The 14737-nt window shown below is 35.8% G+C and overlaps 1 protein-coding gene across 1 annotated transcript; it reads left to right on the forward strand.

The window, feature by feature from the left end:
• Positions 1-1393: 1393 nt before the first annotated feature.
• LOC135760579 (LRRN4 C-terminal-like protein) lies at positions 1394-12352 on the forward strand. The gene is made up of 2 exons (XM_065274615.2): positions 1394-1499; positions 10797-12352. The coding sequence occupies exon 2, from the start codon at positions 10804-10806 to the stop codon at positions 11533-11535; it is 732 nt and encodes a 243-aa protein (XP_065130687.2). The 5' UTR covers positions 1394-1499; positions 10797-10803; the 3' UTR covers positions 11536-12352.
• The last annotated feature ends 2385 nt before the right edge of the window (positions 12353-14737 follow it).

Here is a 14737-nt window from a genome sequence, read left to right on the forward strand (position 1 = left end):
TGTTTTGAAACATATTTAAAATTATATTTGAAAATGTATTTTTTGCTGTATGTGTAGGTATGTGTATAAATAATGCAACTTTGCGTAGAAAATGCAAACATTACGTTGCATAAAGAAAGATTTTGAAACTAGATGATGAGGCAATTCATACTAAGCAATCAGATACAGCATTTGACGACATGGATGGCTCATTATCAAGGGATTATTAGTACACAGATCACCCATAAGTTCATTATAAAGCCAGGAGGGCATATTAAGTGTTTATTTTTATTTTAACCGAGCATCTATGGTTGCGCATTTTACACACAAACACACCTCCCCAGACCACGTTGAGTTGTTGACACTGACAGCAGCAAAAGCGACGCATGCGCTTTTAACTTGTAAAACTCAAGGGTGTATGGGTAATGTAGTCTCCTGATTTTAACAGATGTGCAAATGAGCTAAAATGAACGTACGCTAAAAGCACGTTCTGGGCGCACGGAGAAGTCGTGGTACGCTCAAGAGCTATATTTGGAAGTGGCGGTACTGAGAACCAGCGCATACCGGCCCACTTAAATCACTGTTAATGCTTAGATAATATTTGTTTTCCTACTATTGAAGTCAATGGTTACTATCAGCTGTGTGCTTACCATCATTTTTTAACAATACCTTCTTTTGAGTTCATCAGAAAAAGAAATTTCATACACGTTTAGAACAACATAAGGATGGGAAAATGATTACAGAATTTTCATTTTTTGGTGAACTATCCCTTTAATACAAAATGAACTAACACAAATGAACAAAGATCAACAATAACCTATTTGTATCAACTAACATCCTAAAATGTTTGTTTACGTTAGCTAATGCAGTTACTTATTTTGGCTATATGTAGATGTTTCATATTTTCTCTTTTTAAATTCAAAATACTCAACTTTATTTATAAAGCACTTTCTACCTCACAAGTGAAACCAACTATGAGTACCAATTCAGCTAAAATACCATCTAACACATTTTGTGTTAACGAACAGCAGGTGTTTTTATCACCTGTTTCGTTTCATTAAAGGATTAGTCCGTTTTCTTAAAAAAATCCAGATAATTTACTCACCATGTCATCCAAAATGTTGATGTCTTTCTTTGTTCAGTCAAGAAGAAATTTTGTTTTTTGAGGAAAACATTCCAGGATTTTTCTCATTTTAATCGACTTTAATGGACCCCAATACTTGATAGTTTTAATGCAGTTTATTACAGCAGTTTCAAAGGACTCTAAACGATCTCAAACAAGGAATAAGGGTTATCTAGCAAAACGATTGTCATTTTTGGCAAAAAATATATACAAAAAATTTATCCACAACTTCTCTTTTTTTTCCGGCTGTGTGACAAGCCAGCGCGACCTCACATAATTGTGTATGTGGGAAGGAAATAAGGAAGGTTAATAGAGAAGAACGCATTCGACTGAGAGAAAGTCTACTGGAGGCAAGATCACATTTATCAAGAACAGAAACTCTAAAGACATCATACAGGTACAAAATTAACTTTACAATTGTTACATTCTTTATAGTTTGCCATGATGATCGCAGGGAATTACAGAATAATACTGGTCTGTGTGTTGTTTTACCATGGTTAACCATAGTTAGCAAAATATTGTTTGTTACACTCTAAAAAATGTGGGTTAAACGTTGGGTCAAATATGGACAACACTGTATTAATAGCACAGTATTAATAGCAGCTGTTTGCCAGTAACTTACTGTAGATCCAAATGTTATTTACTGGTAACAGTTTGTTCAAAGTTAAATGAACAGTAAACATTAAAAGTCTTTATCTTTACAGAATTAAACTAAAATAACAGCCTCATGCAAAGCATTCTGGGAATCAAAATCTGAAGGGAATAAATAGACAGAAAAAGGTTGATGAGGATTTCCAGTTTACTAAAATGTTTTGCAAGAGGCTGTATTTTATAGTTTTATTCTGTAAAGTTGAAGACTTGTTAATGTTTACTGTTCATTTGACTTTGATCTAATCTACAGTAAGTTACTGGCAAATAGCTGCATAACTACAGCAAATATTTTACAGTGTAGCCTTTGGGTAAAATGTGTGCTATTCTGATTAATTTAAATACAGTTCCCAAATCAAATACAAGCACAATTTACAGTCACAGTGCTATGGGATGCTAGGTGATAAACAGCTTGTTAAACAAGTTAAACAGCTGCTAAGATGTTGTGCGTAACTGCTTACCGGCCCAAGAATCCACATACATGTCTGATATATTCTGGTCCTTATAGCTTATGAGTTGTCTTAACACATTAATGTTAACTTGTTTAATTAAAATCCCTATAAAGTTTGAGCAATATTAAAAGTAAGGCTTGCTTTAGTATTTAGCTTCTATTCTGTTGGACCATTTTGATTTTGAAATGTAGAAACATACAACTTTTTTAAAGCAGCAATGCAACATGTATTGTGAAAAGCACTATACAAATAAATGTAAATGTAATTATTTGGTGCTCCCTGTGGTTGCCATAGAAAACTCTTTGTCTGTCTTAGTCAAATGCTTTTTCTCCTTATAACATTTCAAATATATTTATATCTTATGTGCATTGTCATCATACTGGCATAAAGCATTGTTCCTAAAAGCAGGTTTCCCTTCCCTTTTTTCTTTTGGGTTGCATTTGATTTCCCACATTTAGTGCCAGCCGCTGGGCCATGAGTTGACTCAGATGTGTGTGTCCTGTTAAAAATACACCCTGATGTTTGACTTTAATTACATCCATACGGGACGGCCAGACTGTTTATGCACAGCTAGCCATTGTTTCAAATTTAAAGTTTATTAATCAAACAACATGAATCCATTTGATCTCCAAGAATTGCTACAAAAAAGAGGATTATATGAGATAAATGTTTATCTAAAGGAGAATGAGTTAGGTCTGCTATTATAAAATTACTACATTTGTGTGTCTTGTATAATTGTTTTGATTAATGGAGTTGCCAAAATAAACTTGACTGTAACTAACTATATATTCATTACAGAATTGAGATGTTGCCGAGGTCACAGGTCGCATTTTTACTGCTGCTTTTGCTGTCGAAGTCCATCAGCTCCACATCTGTGCTTCAGCCTCCTGTCATGCATGTTGCAGACGAAGACTACTACGATGAACTTAACTCAGCGACAACAGTCGCCCCCAGGTCCACCATTACCCACGCAATCCCCCATCTTTGTGACTATGACCCCTGTGTGCCTCAAACGACCCCCTGCTTTGAGCTTATGGCCAAGACGGGCTGCCTCTGTCCGGGGATGACAGGCTGGGATAGGAAGCCTAAGGCCCCGAAGCTTCGGGAGGTAAAACTGGAACAGTCGGGAGAGGTGGTCGTCCACTGGTGTGCTCCTTCTTCCAAAGTCACACATTATAAAGTAAATCTAAAATGTGGAGATATGCAACAGCAAATTTTCGGGGAACATTTGCGGAATGCTACCGTCCCTGGGCTTAAGGTCGGAGAGACGGTCTGTGTGTCTGCCGTAAATATGGCAGGGGTCAGCGAAGAGTCATGTGCCCAATACAAGCCCCCAGAACTGGACAACACTCAAAAAATATTTAGGCCTAATTCATAAGATTTATGTATTTTGATTACATGTCAAATTTCCATCATTTTGTATTACATACTTTTTATTTTACTTTAAAAAAAATAAATAAATAAACTTTATGTGATGCATATTTGTCAGTTAATCTAAATGAAACTATAATAATAAAATTGATATAATAGTTTTTCTTAATCCAATGTGTTGCAAAGAAAACAAAGTAAATGCGTTGTGATCCCAAGTAATAGTTGTAAATATCAATATAAAAATGTCTATAAGATATGTATACATATACATAGATATACTTATATACATACACACACATATACATAAACATAGACACACACACACACACACATTCTGGTTTCCATGTTTTGTGGGGACATTCCATAGACGTAATGCATTTTATACCGTACAAACTGTATATTCTATTCCCCTTACCTACCCCATTCCCTAACCCCAACCATCACAGAAACCCTTCTCCTACTTCATATTTTCAAGAAACATCATTCTGTTTGATTTATAAGCTTGTTTCCTCATGGGGACATCAAAATGTCCCCACAAGGTCACAAAAACACTGGTATTCCTATCTTTGTGAGGACAATTGGTCCCCACAACGTGATAATTACCAGGTACACACACACACACACACACACACACACACACACACACACACACACACACACACACACACTCATACACACACATATATAAATATACATTCACCTAAAGGATTATTAGGAACACCTGTTCATTTTCTCATTAATGCAATATCTAATCAATCAAACACATGGCAGTTGCTTCAATGCATTTAGGGGTGTGGACCTGGTCAAGACAATCTCCTGAACTCCATACTGAATGTCAGAAAGGGAAAGATGGTTCTGAAAACATTTTTTAGAAATGTTGGTCCATATTGATAGAATAACATCTTGCAGTTGATGGAGGTTTGTGGGATGCACATCCAGGGCACAAAGCTCCCATTTCACCCCATCCCAAAGATGCTCTATTGGGTTGAGATCTGGTGACTTGTCGGGGCCATTTTAGTACAGTGAACTCACTGTCATGTTCAAGAAACCAATTTGAAATGATTGGAGCTTTGTGACATGGTGCACTTCTGGAAGTAGCCATCAGAGGATGGGTACATGGTGGTCATAAAAGGATGGACATGGTCAGAAACAATGGTCAGTTAGGCAGTGGCATTTAAACGATGGCCAATTGGCACTAAGTGGCCTAAAGTGTGCCAAGAAAACATCCCCCACACCATTACACCACCACCAGCAGCCTGCACAGTGGTAACAAGGCATGATGGATCCATGTTCTGTTTACGCCAAATTCTGACTCTACCATCTGAATGTCTCAACAGAAATCGAGACTCATCAGACCAGGCAAAATTTTTCCAGTCTTCAACTGTCTAATTTTGGGGAGCTTGTGTAAACTGTAGCCTCTTTTTCCTATTTGTAGTGGAGATGAGTGGTACCCGGTGGGGTCTTCTGCTCTTGTAGCCCATCCGCCTCAAGGTTGTGCGTGTTGTGGCTTCACAAATGCTTTGCTGCAAACCTCAATTGTAACGAGTGGTTATTTCAGTCAAAGTTGCTCTTCAATTAGCTTGAATCAGTCGGGCCATTCTCCTCTGACCTCTAGCATCAACAAGGCATTTTCGCCCACAGGACTGCCGCATACGGGACGTTTTTCCCTTTTCACACCATTCTTTGTAAACCCTAGAAATGGTTGTGTGTAAAAATCCCAGTAACTGAGTAGATTGTGAAATACTCAGACTGGCCCATCTGGCACCAACAACCATGCCACGCCCAAAATTGCTTAAATCACCTTTCTTTCCCTTTATGACATTCAGTTTGGAGTTCAGGAGATTGTCTTGACCAGGACCACACCTCTAAATGCATTGAAGTAACTGCCATGTGATTGGTTGATTAGATAATCAGCTTATGTCAGCTTACAGAGGAAAATAAAAAAATGTCTCTATCATAATGAATGCAAAAGTTATTTTATTCCAACTGAAGGGAGTAATAATACCCTTTTTGCATTCAATTTCCGCCAAAAAATATTTGAAGTGTCCCCGTATGAACCACCAAATTTTCTTATTTGTGTTCTAAACACTGTTTTGAAAGTGTATAAGTGGTTCTGGTTGTTAGCAGTAGATGGCAGTAATTAATAGTCTCTTTAGCATGTTGAATTCAAAAGTTATTCTTATTTTACTAAAGGAAATGAAAATATATTTTTTCATATAAAAGTACTTTGTTTGTTTTGCACATAAAATAAATAGCAAGGGATTATTCATGCATTATTATTCATTCAACTACACATATACCCACCACCATTTGGCAACAAATGTATTCCTAATTTTACAACCCATACAGCAAAAATATATTTTTCTTGGACAAAACATAAGTGTTTTATGTATAAAAAAATGCAGTTGAAAATGACTTAATTTTGACCTTTTCAAACACATTATACAGGTTTGTAAAGTTTTTATTACAAATTCAAGTGCGACGTAAATAAACCAAATATTTATTTAAAAATATATATTTTAAAGTATACAAAAATGGTCAAATATAAATTGGTGAAAAATAAATTTTTGTAAACATATTTTAAAATATATTTCAGCATATGTTTAGCAATTTTTTCTATGTTTTGAAATGTATGAAAAATTATATTTGAAAATGTATTTTTTTGCTGTATGTGTAGGTATGTGTATAAATAATGCAACTTTGCATAGCAAATGCAAACATTACGTTGTATTAAGAAAGATTTTGAAACTATGATGAGGTAATCCTCCTGTCATAGTGAACAATCAGATACAGCATTTGACATCATTGATGGCTCATTATCAGGAGATTGTTAGTACACAGCTCACACACCCATAAATAGTTAAATCTTATTTATTACTTAGAGTTATATATCACATCTTAAACTTGTTACATTTAGCTACTGCTATTCTCCTTAAGATCTTTAGAATGTAATTAAATGTAAAGAATAATATAACAAATTTGATCGTTTACAGAAGGCAAAATAATGCTGCTGAAAACACTTAGATTGAATATGACTCAGTTTAGCCTGATTTATTCTGCTAGAGCTAGACACTGGTCATGATATAAGGGACTTTCTGAAACGAAAGATATGTTTTCTTTATTGTGACGTCTCCATCCCTGCGGAATTCAAGTCGAATGCGTGAGTGTGGGACTGCGGAGCAAAGGTGGCGAGGTCAGCAGGTCACATTATTTCCTGCGGCTTTAGGTTCTTTTAATAGCACACAGTGTACAGAAGTTAAGGAAGTAGTGGGTAGAGGAGAGAGAGAGAGAGAGAGAGAGAGAGAGAGAGAGAGAGAGAGAGAGAGAGAGAGAGAGAGAGAGAGAAAGAGAGAGAGAGAGAGAGAGAGAGAGAGAGAGAGAGAGAGAGAGAGAGAGAGAGAGAGAGATGCATATGTTTCATCCGGTTTCATTACATAAGCAGCTGTATGCTTTTTCTTTCAGTATTTTGACTGAAACTGTGATTTTGTACGTCTGCTTCATACACTTTGCTAATATGTACAGTACCATTTAGTTTTAGCATAAGTCATACAAAACAATCTTATGTTTGAGAGTAATTTACCGAGAACACACACATTCACTGAATTGGCTCAATCACACTCCTCTCCACATATAGCTGGTGCGTGGTGATCTCACTGGCGTCATACATGGATTTTGCAAACTGTGGGTCTTTATTCAATCATAGTCATATATTTTTGGAATAATATAGGTAGTCTATTAAAATATATTTAGGCATAGGCTAAGTATTTTTTAACCACGGGGGGGGGGGGGTACATATTATATAATTTCATGATGGATGATGATGGAGATTACTAAACAACAAAACTTGAAATTCAGTTAATGTGTTTATGCTATTTATTAGTATGATACAATTTATTTAGAATTTTCAATAAAGGTTACTTAACTTAAAAAAGAAAAAGAGTACAGGAATTTGTTGGGTCATCAAGCAAAATTAAAAATAGGCAAGGTAACTATGGTGAAAACAAAGCAAGCAAAACTAGAACTATTTCCTGTAGTTACTGTGTAAATATACCATTATTTTGTGTTGTTACAGTCTATCAATTTTTTACCCCCTTGTTTCACATAGTTACAGAGTAAGTACAGCATCTGCGGGCTGTAAATTAAAGTGGCACTTGTTACCCCCCTTGTTTCACATAGTTACAGAGTAAATATAACATCTGCGGTCTGTAAATTAAAGTGGCACTTGTTACCCCCTTGTTTCACGTAGTTAAATACAACATCTGCGGGCTGTAAATTAAAGTGGCACTTGTTACCCCTTTGTTCCCAAAATATTATAAATTGTTCCCTTAAAATAACACGTATGTACTTTATTAGTACACTATAATTACAGAAATGTATGCTGTAAATTCGCTGTACTCACGCAGTACTTTACTGCATATATTATTTGTATTTTTCCTGATTGTTACCCCTTTATTACCCAAATATTATAAATTGTTCCCTTTTAATTACACTTTCATAAGTAAACTATAATTACAGAAACATACGCTGTAAATTCGCTGTACTTACGCAGTACTTTCCAGGCTGTAATCTAAAGCGTTACCACATTTTTTTTTTGTTTATGTAAGCTATGCAGTTACTAATTTTCTCTTTTAAAATATAAAATACTGGAACCAACTATGAATACCAATTAAACTAAAATACCAGAACCTTTTTCTCAATCAGTGTCAACAACCAGCAGGTTCACACCGTCACAGCCTATTTTATGTGACAACATGCCCCGCCGCTGGAGCCTGTGGGCTGTATCTTTCCTAGACAATAAAAATGTTCAGTAGCTTGTTATAGCCAAAACTTTGTACAGTTTTAAAAGGTGAGACAAACAGCCCCTGTCCCACCCAAATCGATTTAGCAAAGACATAATCTATGCACTCTTTACAATGTTCAGACAGTGAATATGTGTGTTTTGTCTTTATGCTCACGCACACATAGATACGCTGTTCACCTGACATGATCCTGCAAGTCTAACACAGATCTTCTTCTCATGATAATGTGACTCATGGAGATGTTGATGGGTGTTTCTGAGTCAGAATGTGGGTGTGGATGACAACAGACAGTCTGACTCTCCTCCTGTATATAACAACCCCTTTAACACAACAAAACACTTCTGTTAATTTATTACAACATTTAAATCATATGAAAACATCAGTGTTGATCCCCAAAATGTAATTTTTCAATATTGAAATATATATATAAAATATATGAGAGTGGTATTGTGTTGCTTTATAGTTGATTGAGTTTTCAGTTTGACAGGACAGGTGCTGTGCAACTACTTAAAGTTAGTTCATCCCCAACACTTGATGATATAATGTTTTTATCACCTGTTTCTTTGTCTGCCAAGCATTAAAGCAGTCACATGTTTTTAATTACAAATTCAAGCATCCTTACACTATTGTATCCCTGAAATTACAGCTATAAATCTGTCTATTTGGAAAGGTTCATGGTAATTTTAACCCTTTTTTGTGTGTGTGTGTGTGTCTGGTTTGACCACTCATCTGTCTCTCTTAAAAGGTATGGGAACCTCTTTACCACCAACATGACCATAAAAGGACGGATTTCCTCTTCCCCTTCTCTCAGAAAAATTTACAATGGTGCTGCATAGAAATAAATACTGTCATAAAATGTATTTGTTTCATAACGATGCTTAACTATTTCTAAAAAGGCAAATTCATACATGCCTACACACACACAATAGGGGCCAGATGAGTTCCAGCGTGCCTCCTATTACTGCTGGATAAGACATTAACATGCAGGGCAGCACAGGACTCAGTGGGACTCGCACACAAACGTGAAAAGGAATGTTGGTGGTGAGGGGGTAGTAAGGGACTGAAAGTGCTGAACAAAAACAAGGGGCAAAAGATGGAAGAGTTGCATGAAAAGGAATGAGCGAGAGAGAGGTTAGCAGACTAGTGAGGGGGTGTACAAAGGGAGGGAACTTTAGTGGGAAGAAAATAAGGAAGGTTAATAGAGAAGAACGCATTCGACTGAGAGAAAGTGGAGGCAGGATCACATTTATCAAGAACAGAAACTCTAAAGACACCATACAGGTACAAGTCAAAATTAACTTTACAATTTTTACATTCTTTCTAGTTTGCCATGATGATTGCTGGGAATTACAGATTAATACTGGTCTGTGTGTTGTTTTACTATGGTTAGTTACTAACAAAATATTGTTTGTTACACTCTAAAAAATGCGGATTAAACGTTGGGTCAAACATACAACTTTTTTAAAGCAGCAATGAAACATGTATTGTGAAAAGCACTATACAAATAAATGTAAATTGAATTATTTGGTGCTGCTTGTGGTTGCCATGGTAAATTGCTTTGTCTGTCTTGGACAAATGCTTTATTTCTCTTTTCTCTACACTGTAAAAAAAATCCGTAGAAATTACAATGTTATTGCAGCTGGGTTGCCGGTAATTTACCGTAGATTTACATTTATGTTATTTACTGGCAAGAGTTTGTTCAAAGTTAAATAAATTTTAAATATTAACAAGTCTTTATCTTTACAGAATAAAACTATACAATAACAGCCTCATGCAAAGCATTCTGGGAAGCATAAAACATCATCAACCTTTTTCCGTTTTTTGCTTCAGATTTTGTTTCCCAGAGTGTTTTGCTTGATGCTGTTTTTTTAGTTTTACTCTGTAAAGACAAAGACTTGTAAATGTTAAATGTTCATTTAACTTTGAACAAAATGTTGCCAGTAAATAACATAAATTTAAATCTACGGTAAATTACCGGCAACCCAGCTGCAATTTCTACGGATTTTTTTTTACAGTGTATTTCAAATCTTATGTGCATTTTCATCAAACTGGCATAAAGCATTGTTTATACACTTATAAAAAGCAGGTTTCTCTTCCCTTCTTTCTTCTGGGTTGCATTTGATTTCCCACTGTAAGTGGGCCATGAGTTGACTCAGATGTGTGTGTCCTGTTAAAAATACACCCTGATGTTTGACTTTAATTACATCCATATGGGATGGCCAGATTGTTTGTTTATGCACAGCTAGCCATTGTTTAAAATTTAAAGTTTATTAATGAACAACATGAATCCATTTGATCTTCATAATGTAAAGAATTGCTACGAGAAAGGATTAGATAAGAAAAAATTTGTGTGTCTTGTATATAATTGTTTTGATCAATGGAGTTGCCAAAATAAGCTTGACTGTAACTTTATATTCATTACAGAATTGAGATGTTGCCGGGGTCACGGGTCACATTTTTACTGCTGCTTTTGCTGTCGGAGTCCATCAGCGCCACATCTGTGGGCCCGTCCGTGCTTCAGCCTCCTGTCACGCGTGTTCGCATCATTGCAGTAGAAGACGACTACGAAGAACCAAACTCAGCGACAACAGTCGGACCCCGATCACCAAGGTCCACCATCACCCACGCAATCCCCCATATTTGTGACTATGACCCCTGTGTGGCTCAAACGACCCCCTGCACTGAGATTTCGGCCAAGACGGGCTGCCTCTGTCCGGGGTTGACGGGCTCGGAGAGGAAGCCTAAGGCCCCGGAGCTTCGGGAGCTCAAACTGGAACAGTCGGGACAGGTGGTTGTCCACTGGTGTGCCCCTTACTCCACAGTCACACATTATAAAGTAACTCTGAAAGGTGGAGATGAGCAACAGCAAATTTTCGGGGAATATTTGCGGAATGGTGCCGTCCCTGGGCTAAAGTTCGGAGAGACGGTCTGTGTGTCGGCTGAAAATGAGGCAGGGGTCAGCGAAGAGTCGTGTGCCCAATACGAGCCCCCAAAGCTGGACTATGCTGCTTTGATTTCAGGAGTCATCGGAGGGGTCATCGGCATCCTGGTGCTTACGCTGGTTGCTGTTTTTCTATGGCGACGAAAGTCGTGTAGAAAAAGTGTTATGGGTGAAGCAGGAGGTCTTGGGAATCCTTCGTACACCAATGACGGTGTTCTGTAATGATAGACATTAAATGATCTGATGGAACAGAAGGTGACATGATGAAATGTAAACTTTTCAGATTATGGGAGAATGAAACAAGTGCAATGCAAAGAGACTTAGTATTACAAAAAACAAACTGAAAAGACTGAAATCTGATTAAAATTGATGTTTCTAGTTTTAGGTTCGACTCTAAACCGCGGTTGCTGACTCTAAAATGTAATGTTTAAATCAACATGAAATCTAAACTTATACCCTCTTTAATTTCTTCATACACTCTCAGAAATAGTTTTACCTTTTTGTCACTGTGACGGTACCTTTTAAAAAGGTCCTAATATGTACCATTTAATGTACCTTTTTTCTGATGTTCATGGTCTTGTTGTGTACGATTAGGTGAACTTTATTCTTTTTAATATTTAACAAAGAAATGTTTTAAGTTATTTTTGTATTGTTTAATTTGATGATGTTGGAAAGAGAGGGGAACAGGTGAGCTAGAACTTAATGTTTGGTCGCATGAAGCGCTACTGTGTCAAACTAGTGCCAGTTAACATTAATATAATGAAGGTAGCAATAACTAAGTTTTTACAATCTAACCAATACCCTGTAGACAAAAGCAAGCCCTGGTCTATATATATCTACTGTTTTTTCTCATACAATACTAAGTTACACTCACAGGTACATTACAGAAGTAAAATGTGTTTAAAACGACTAATGGTTCTAGTCTTAGGAAGCCTGGAGCTTCATGCTAAGTTGTACAGCTATTTGAGAATATATGGATGTTGAAAGCTTGTTATTTTTATTTCGTGATTGTTTTTCAATAAAGATATTGCAAATGCTTGACTGAATATGATATCTATATGCTCACATGAAATGAGTAAATGACCTTTAATTTAGACATTTCAGTGACAGATTTTTAAAAGTTAGAAAATTAGGTTGTTTTCTTTTGCTTTGTTTTGTCATAGTACGCATACAGCCAGCAGATGTAAGCAAAGTGTGAAAAAACTGGAAACAGTTACTGGTAACAAACGAAACTATGTTACAGTGGCTGAGAAATGCTCAATCAAGTGCACAGAACAGATTGCCTGCGTCGCAAATGGCACACTTCGCGTGCACTTGCGGTCTCGTGGACATATGGCTATTGCATGCACGCGTCCGATAAGTCCACAAGACTAGTAGGGTGTCCCATTTGTTGTTTCAGGAGGGTGCACACAGGTGTCCCTTTTTGGTTATTTGTGTGCACTTTGTGTGAGCTTACAGTAAACTTCATCTAGACAGTCAATGGAGCATTATATCATGAAAGTGACTTGTAGGAAGGGCGTGAGTGTTTAGGGGTGCCATTTGGGACGGGACCATTCAGCGCAATGCTGAGTCAAGGCACAGAACAGATTCAGACCTGTTTTTTTTTTTTCATTTTTGTTAATCACTTGTTTCTGTGTCAACCCATTCATTTCAGGTTATTGCTTTATTATAAAAGTATGTATGACTGCCAAGAGAATAGCAATGTGCCTCCAGCAAAGAAGTGTTATGTAATAAATTTGAGTGGTATTTATTAGTACTGTCAAATACTTAATTGCAATTAATCGCATACAAAATAAAAGTTTGTTTTGCATAACATATGTGTTTGCACTGTGTGTAATTATTTTTGTGTTATTTAGATTTTATATATATACATACATAAATAAAAATTTTCTTAAATCTATAAGTATTTATTTATATATACATAATAACTGCACACACAAATATATTATGATATATATTATAATATATTTTAACTTTTATTTTGTATGCTATTTATTTTTTGACAGTATTTTTTATCAGAATTAAGTGCAAGTCAAGTCACATATTTGTCTAGTATGGAACCCGTACTCAAAATTTGACCTTTGCATTTAACCCAGTGAGTAATGAACATGACATAGGCCTGTATATTAGTGTATTTAAATCATATACTGTAACATGCAATATATAAAAATATAAAAAAACAAATAAATATCAAACTCAGAGTTTGCAAAAGTATATATGTACTATTGCTAATCGATTTAAATGGGATTAGATCCTCAAAATGTGTCAACTCAACTAAATTAACAATTAAGACATATTTGTCCTGTGACCTCTGCACACAGATCTTCAGATTTGACTTTAACTGGATCACAGGGTGGGGGGGGGGTAATATCCAAACATTCTGTCTTTGAACATTCCACACACATGAGACAATTTTATACAATGACAGTCCTCAGTCATGAAAATACTTTTACTGTTTTTAGGGAAAAATCATTACAAATCATTTCTACCATGTTTTATTAGTTTGAAAACCATTTTGAATAAGCGTTGATAAATAATAACCTAAGGTTATAAAAGAATGAGTGACATTACGGCCAGTCAGATCTGGTCAGTAGGATGACATATCTCCAGTTTCAGCTAGTCTTTGATGAGTAGCAACTCTTTCTTAGGAACAAACATTCTGTAATAGCAGTGTTAGTTTGTTAAAATGTGTTAACATTTTGTATCACATTCTGAAAGGTATTTAAAAAAATGCATGGTGAAAATTGAAAAACTGCCATGCAGATTTTAATACATATTATTATATACACCTATACAGAAATCTGACACATTGCCCTACATGAACTTGTGTATTTTAAATACACAAAAAAGATTTCTGTGTGGGTCTATGGGGGACTAGGGGTGCACTCTAGTTTAGTTCACTCCAAAATGGGTCATTATTGTCATTATAATATTGTCATATTGCTGCTGGACTTCTCAGCCTCAGGATTATTATAAAATTAACATTATTTATTAATATTTGGAATTTATAAGTGCCATGCCGTCTAATAAAGAAGTGCTAATACTCTTTATACATGTGTTTACCTTGCACTACACTGCTTATATTTAATAAATATCTTTATTTTAGGTAACAGTTTCTCAGGGATGAATGTGTAAAACATTTTAGCAGAAGGAGGGATCTATAGACAGTTTCAGCAGTAACCACAACACAAAAGTGGCTGTCGTGGAACAATAACTTACGATAAAATTCGGCATGTGAGAATTGTTTATTTCTGATAACAAGCAAAATAAACATCTAGATTACCTTAGTTCAAATCATAGCCAAAGGTTATAAAAAAGTACACTAAATTTAGATTGAACCCCTACAGGAATATGAATTATGTATTTTCTGTTTGAGGGAGACAAATAAAGTAAAATCTTCAGATATGTTTTATATCTACACATT

This window comes from Paramisgurnus dabryanus, chromosome 16 (genome assembly GCF_030506205.2).
Source record: "Paramisgurnus dabryanus chromosome 16, PD_genome_1.1, whole genome shotgun sequence".
Taxonomy (NCBI): domain Eukaryota; kingdom Metazoa; phylum Chordata; class Actinopteri; order Cypriniformes; family Cobitidae; genus Paramisgurnus; species Paramisgurnus dabryanus.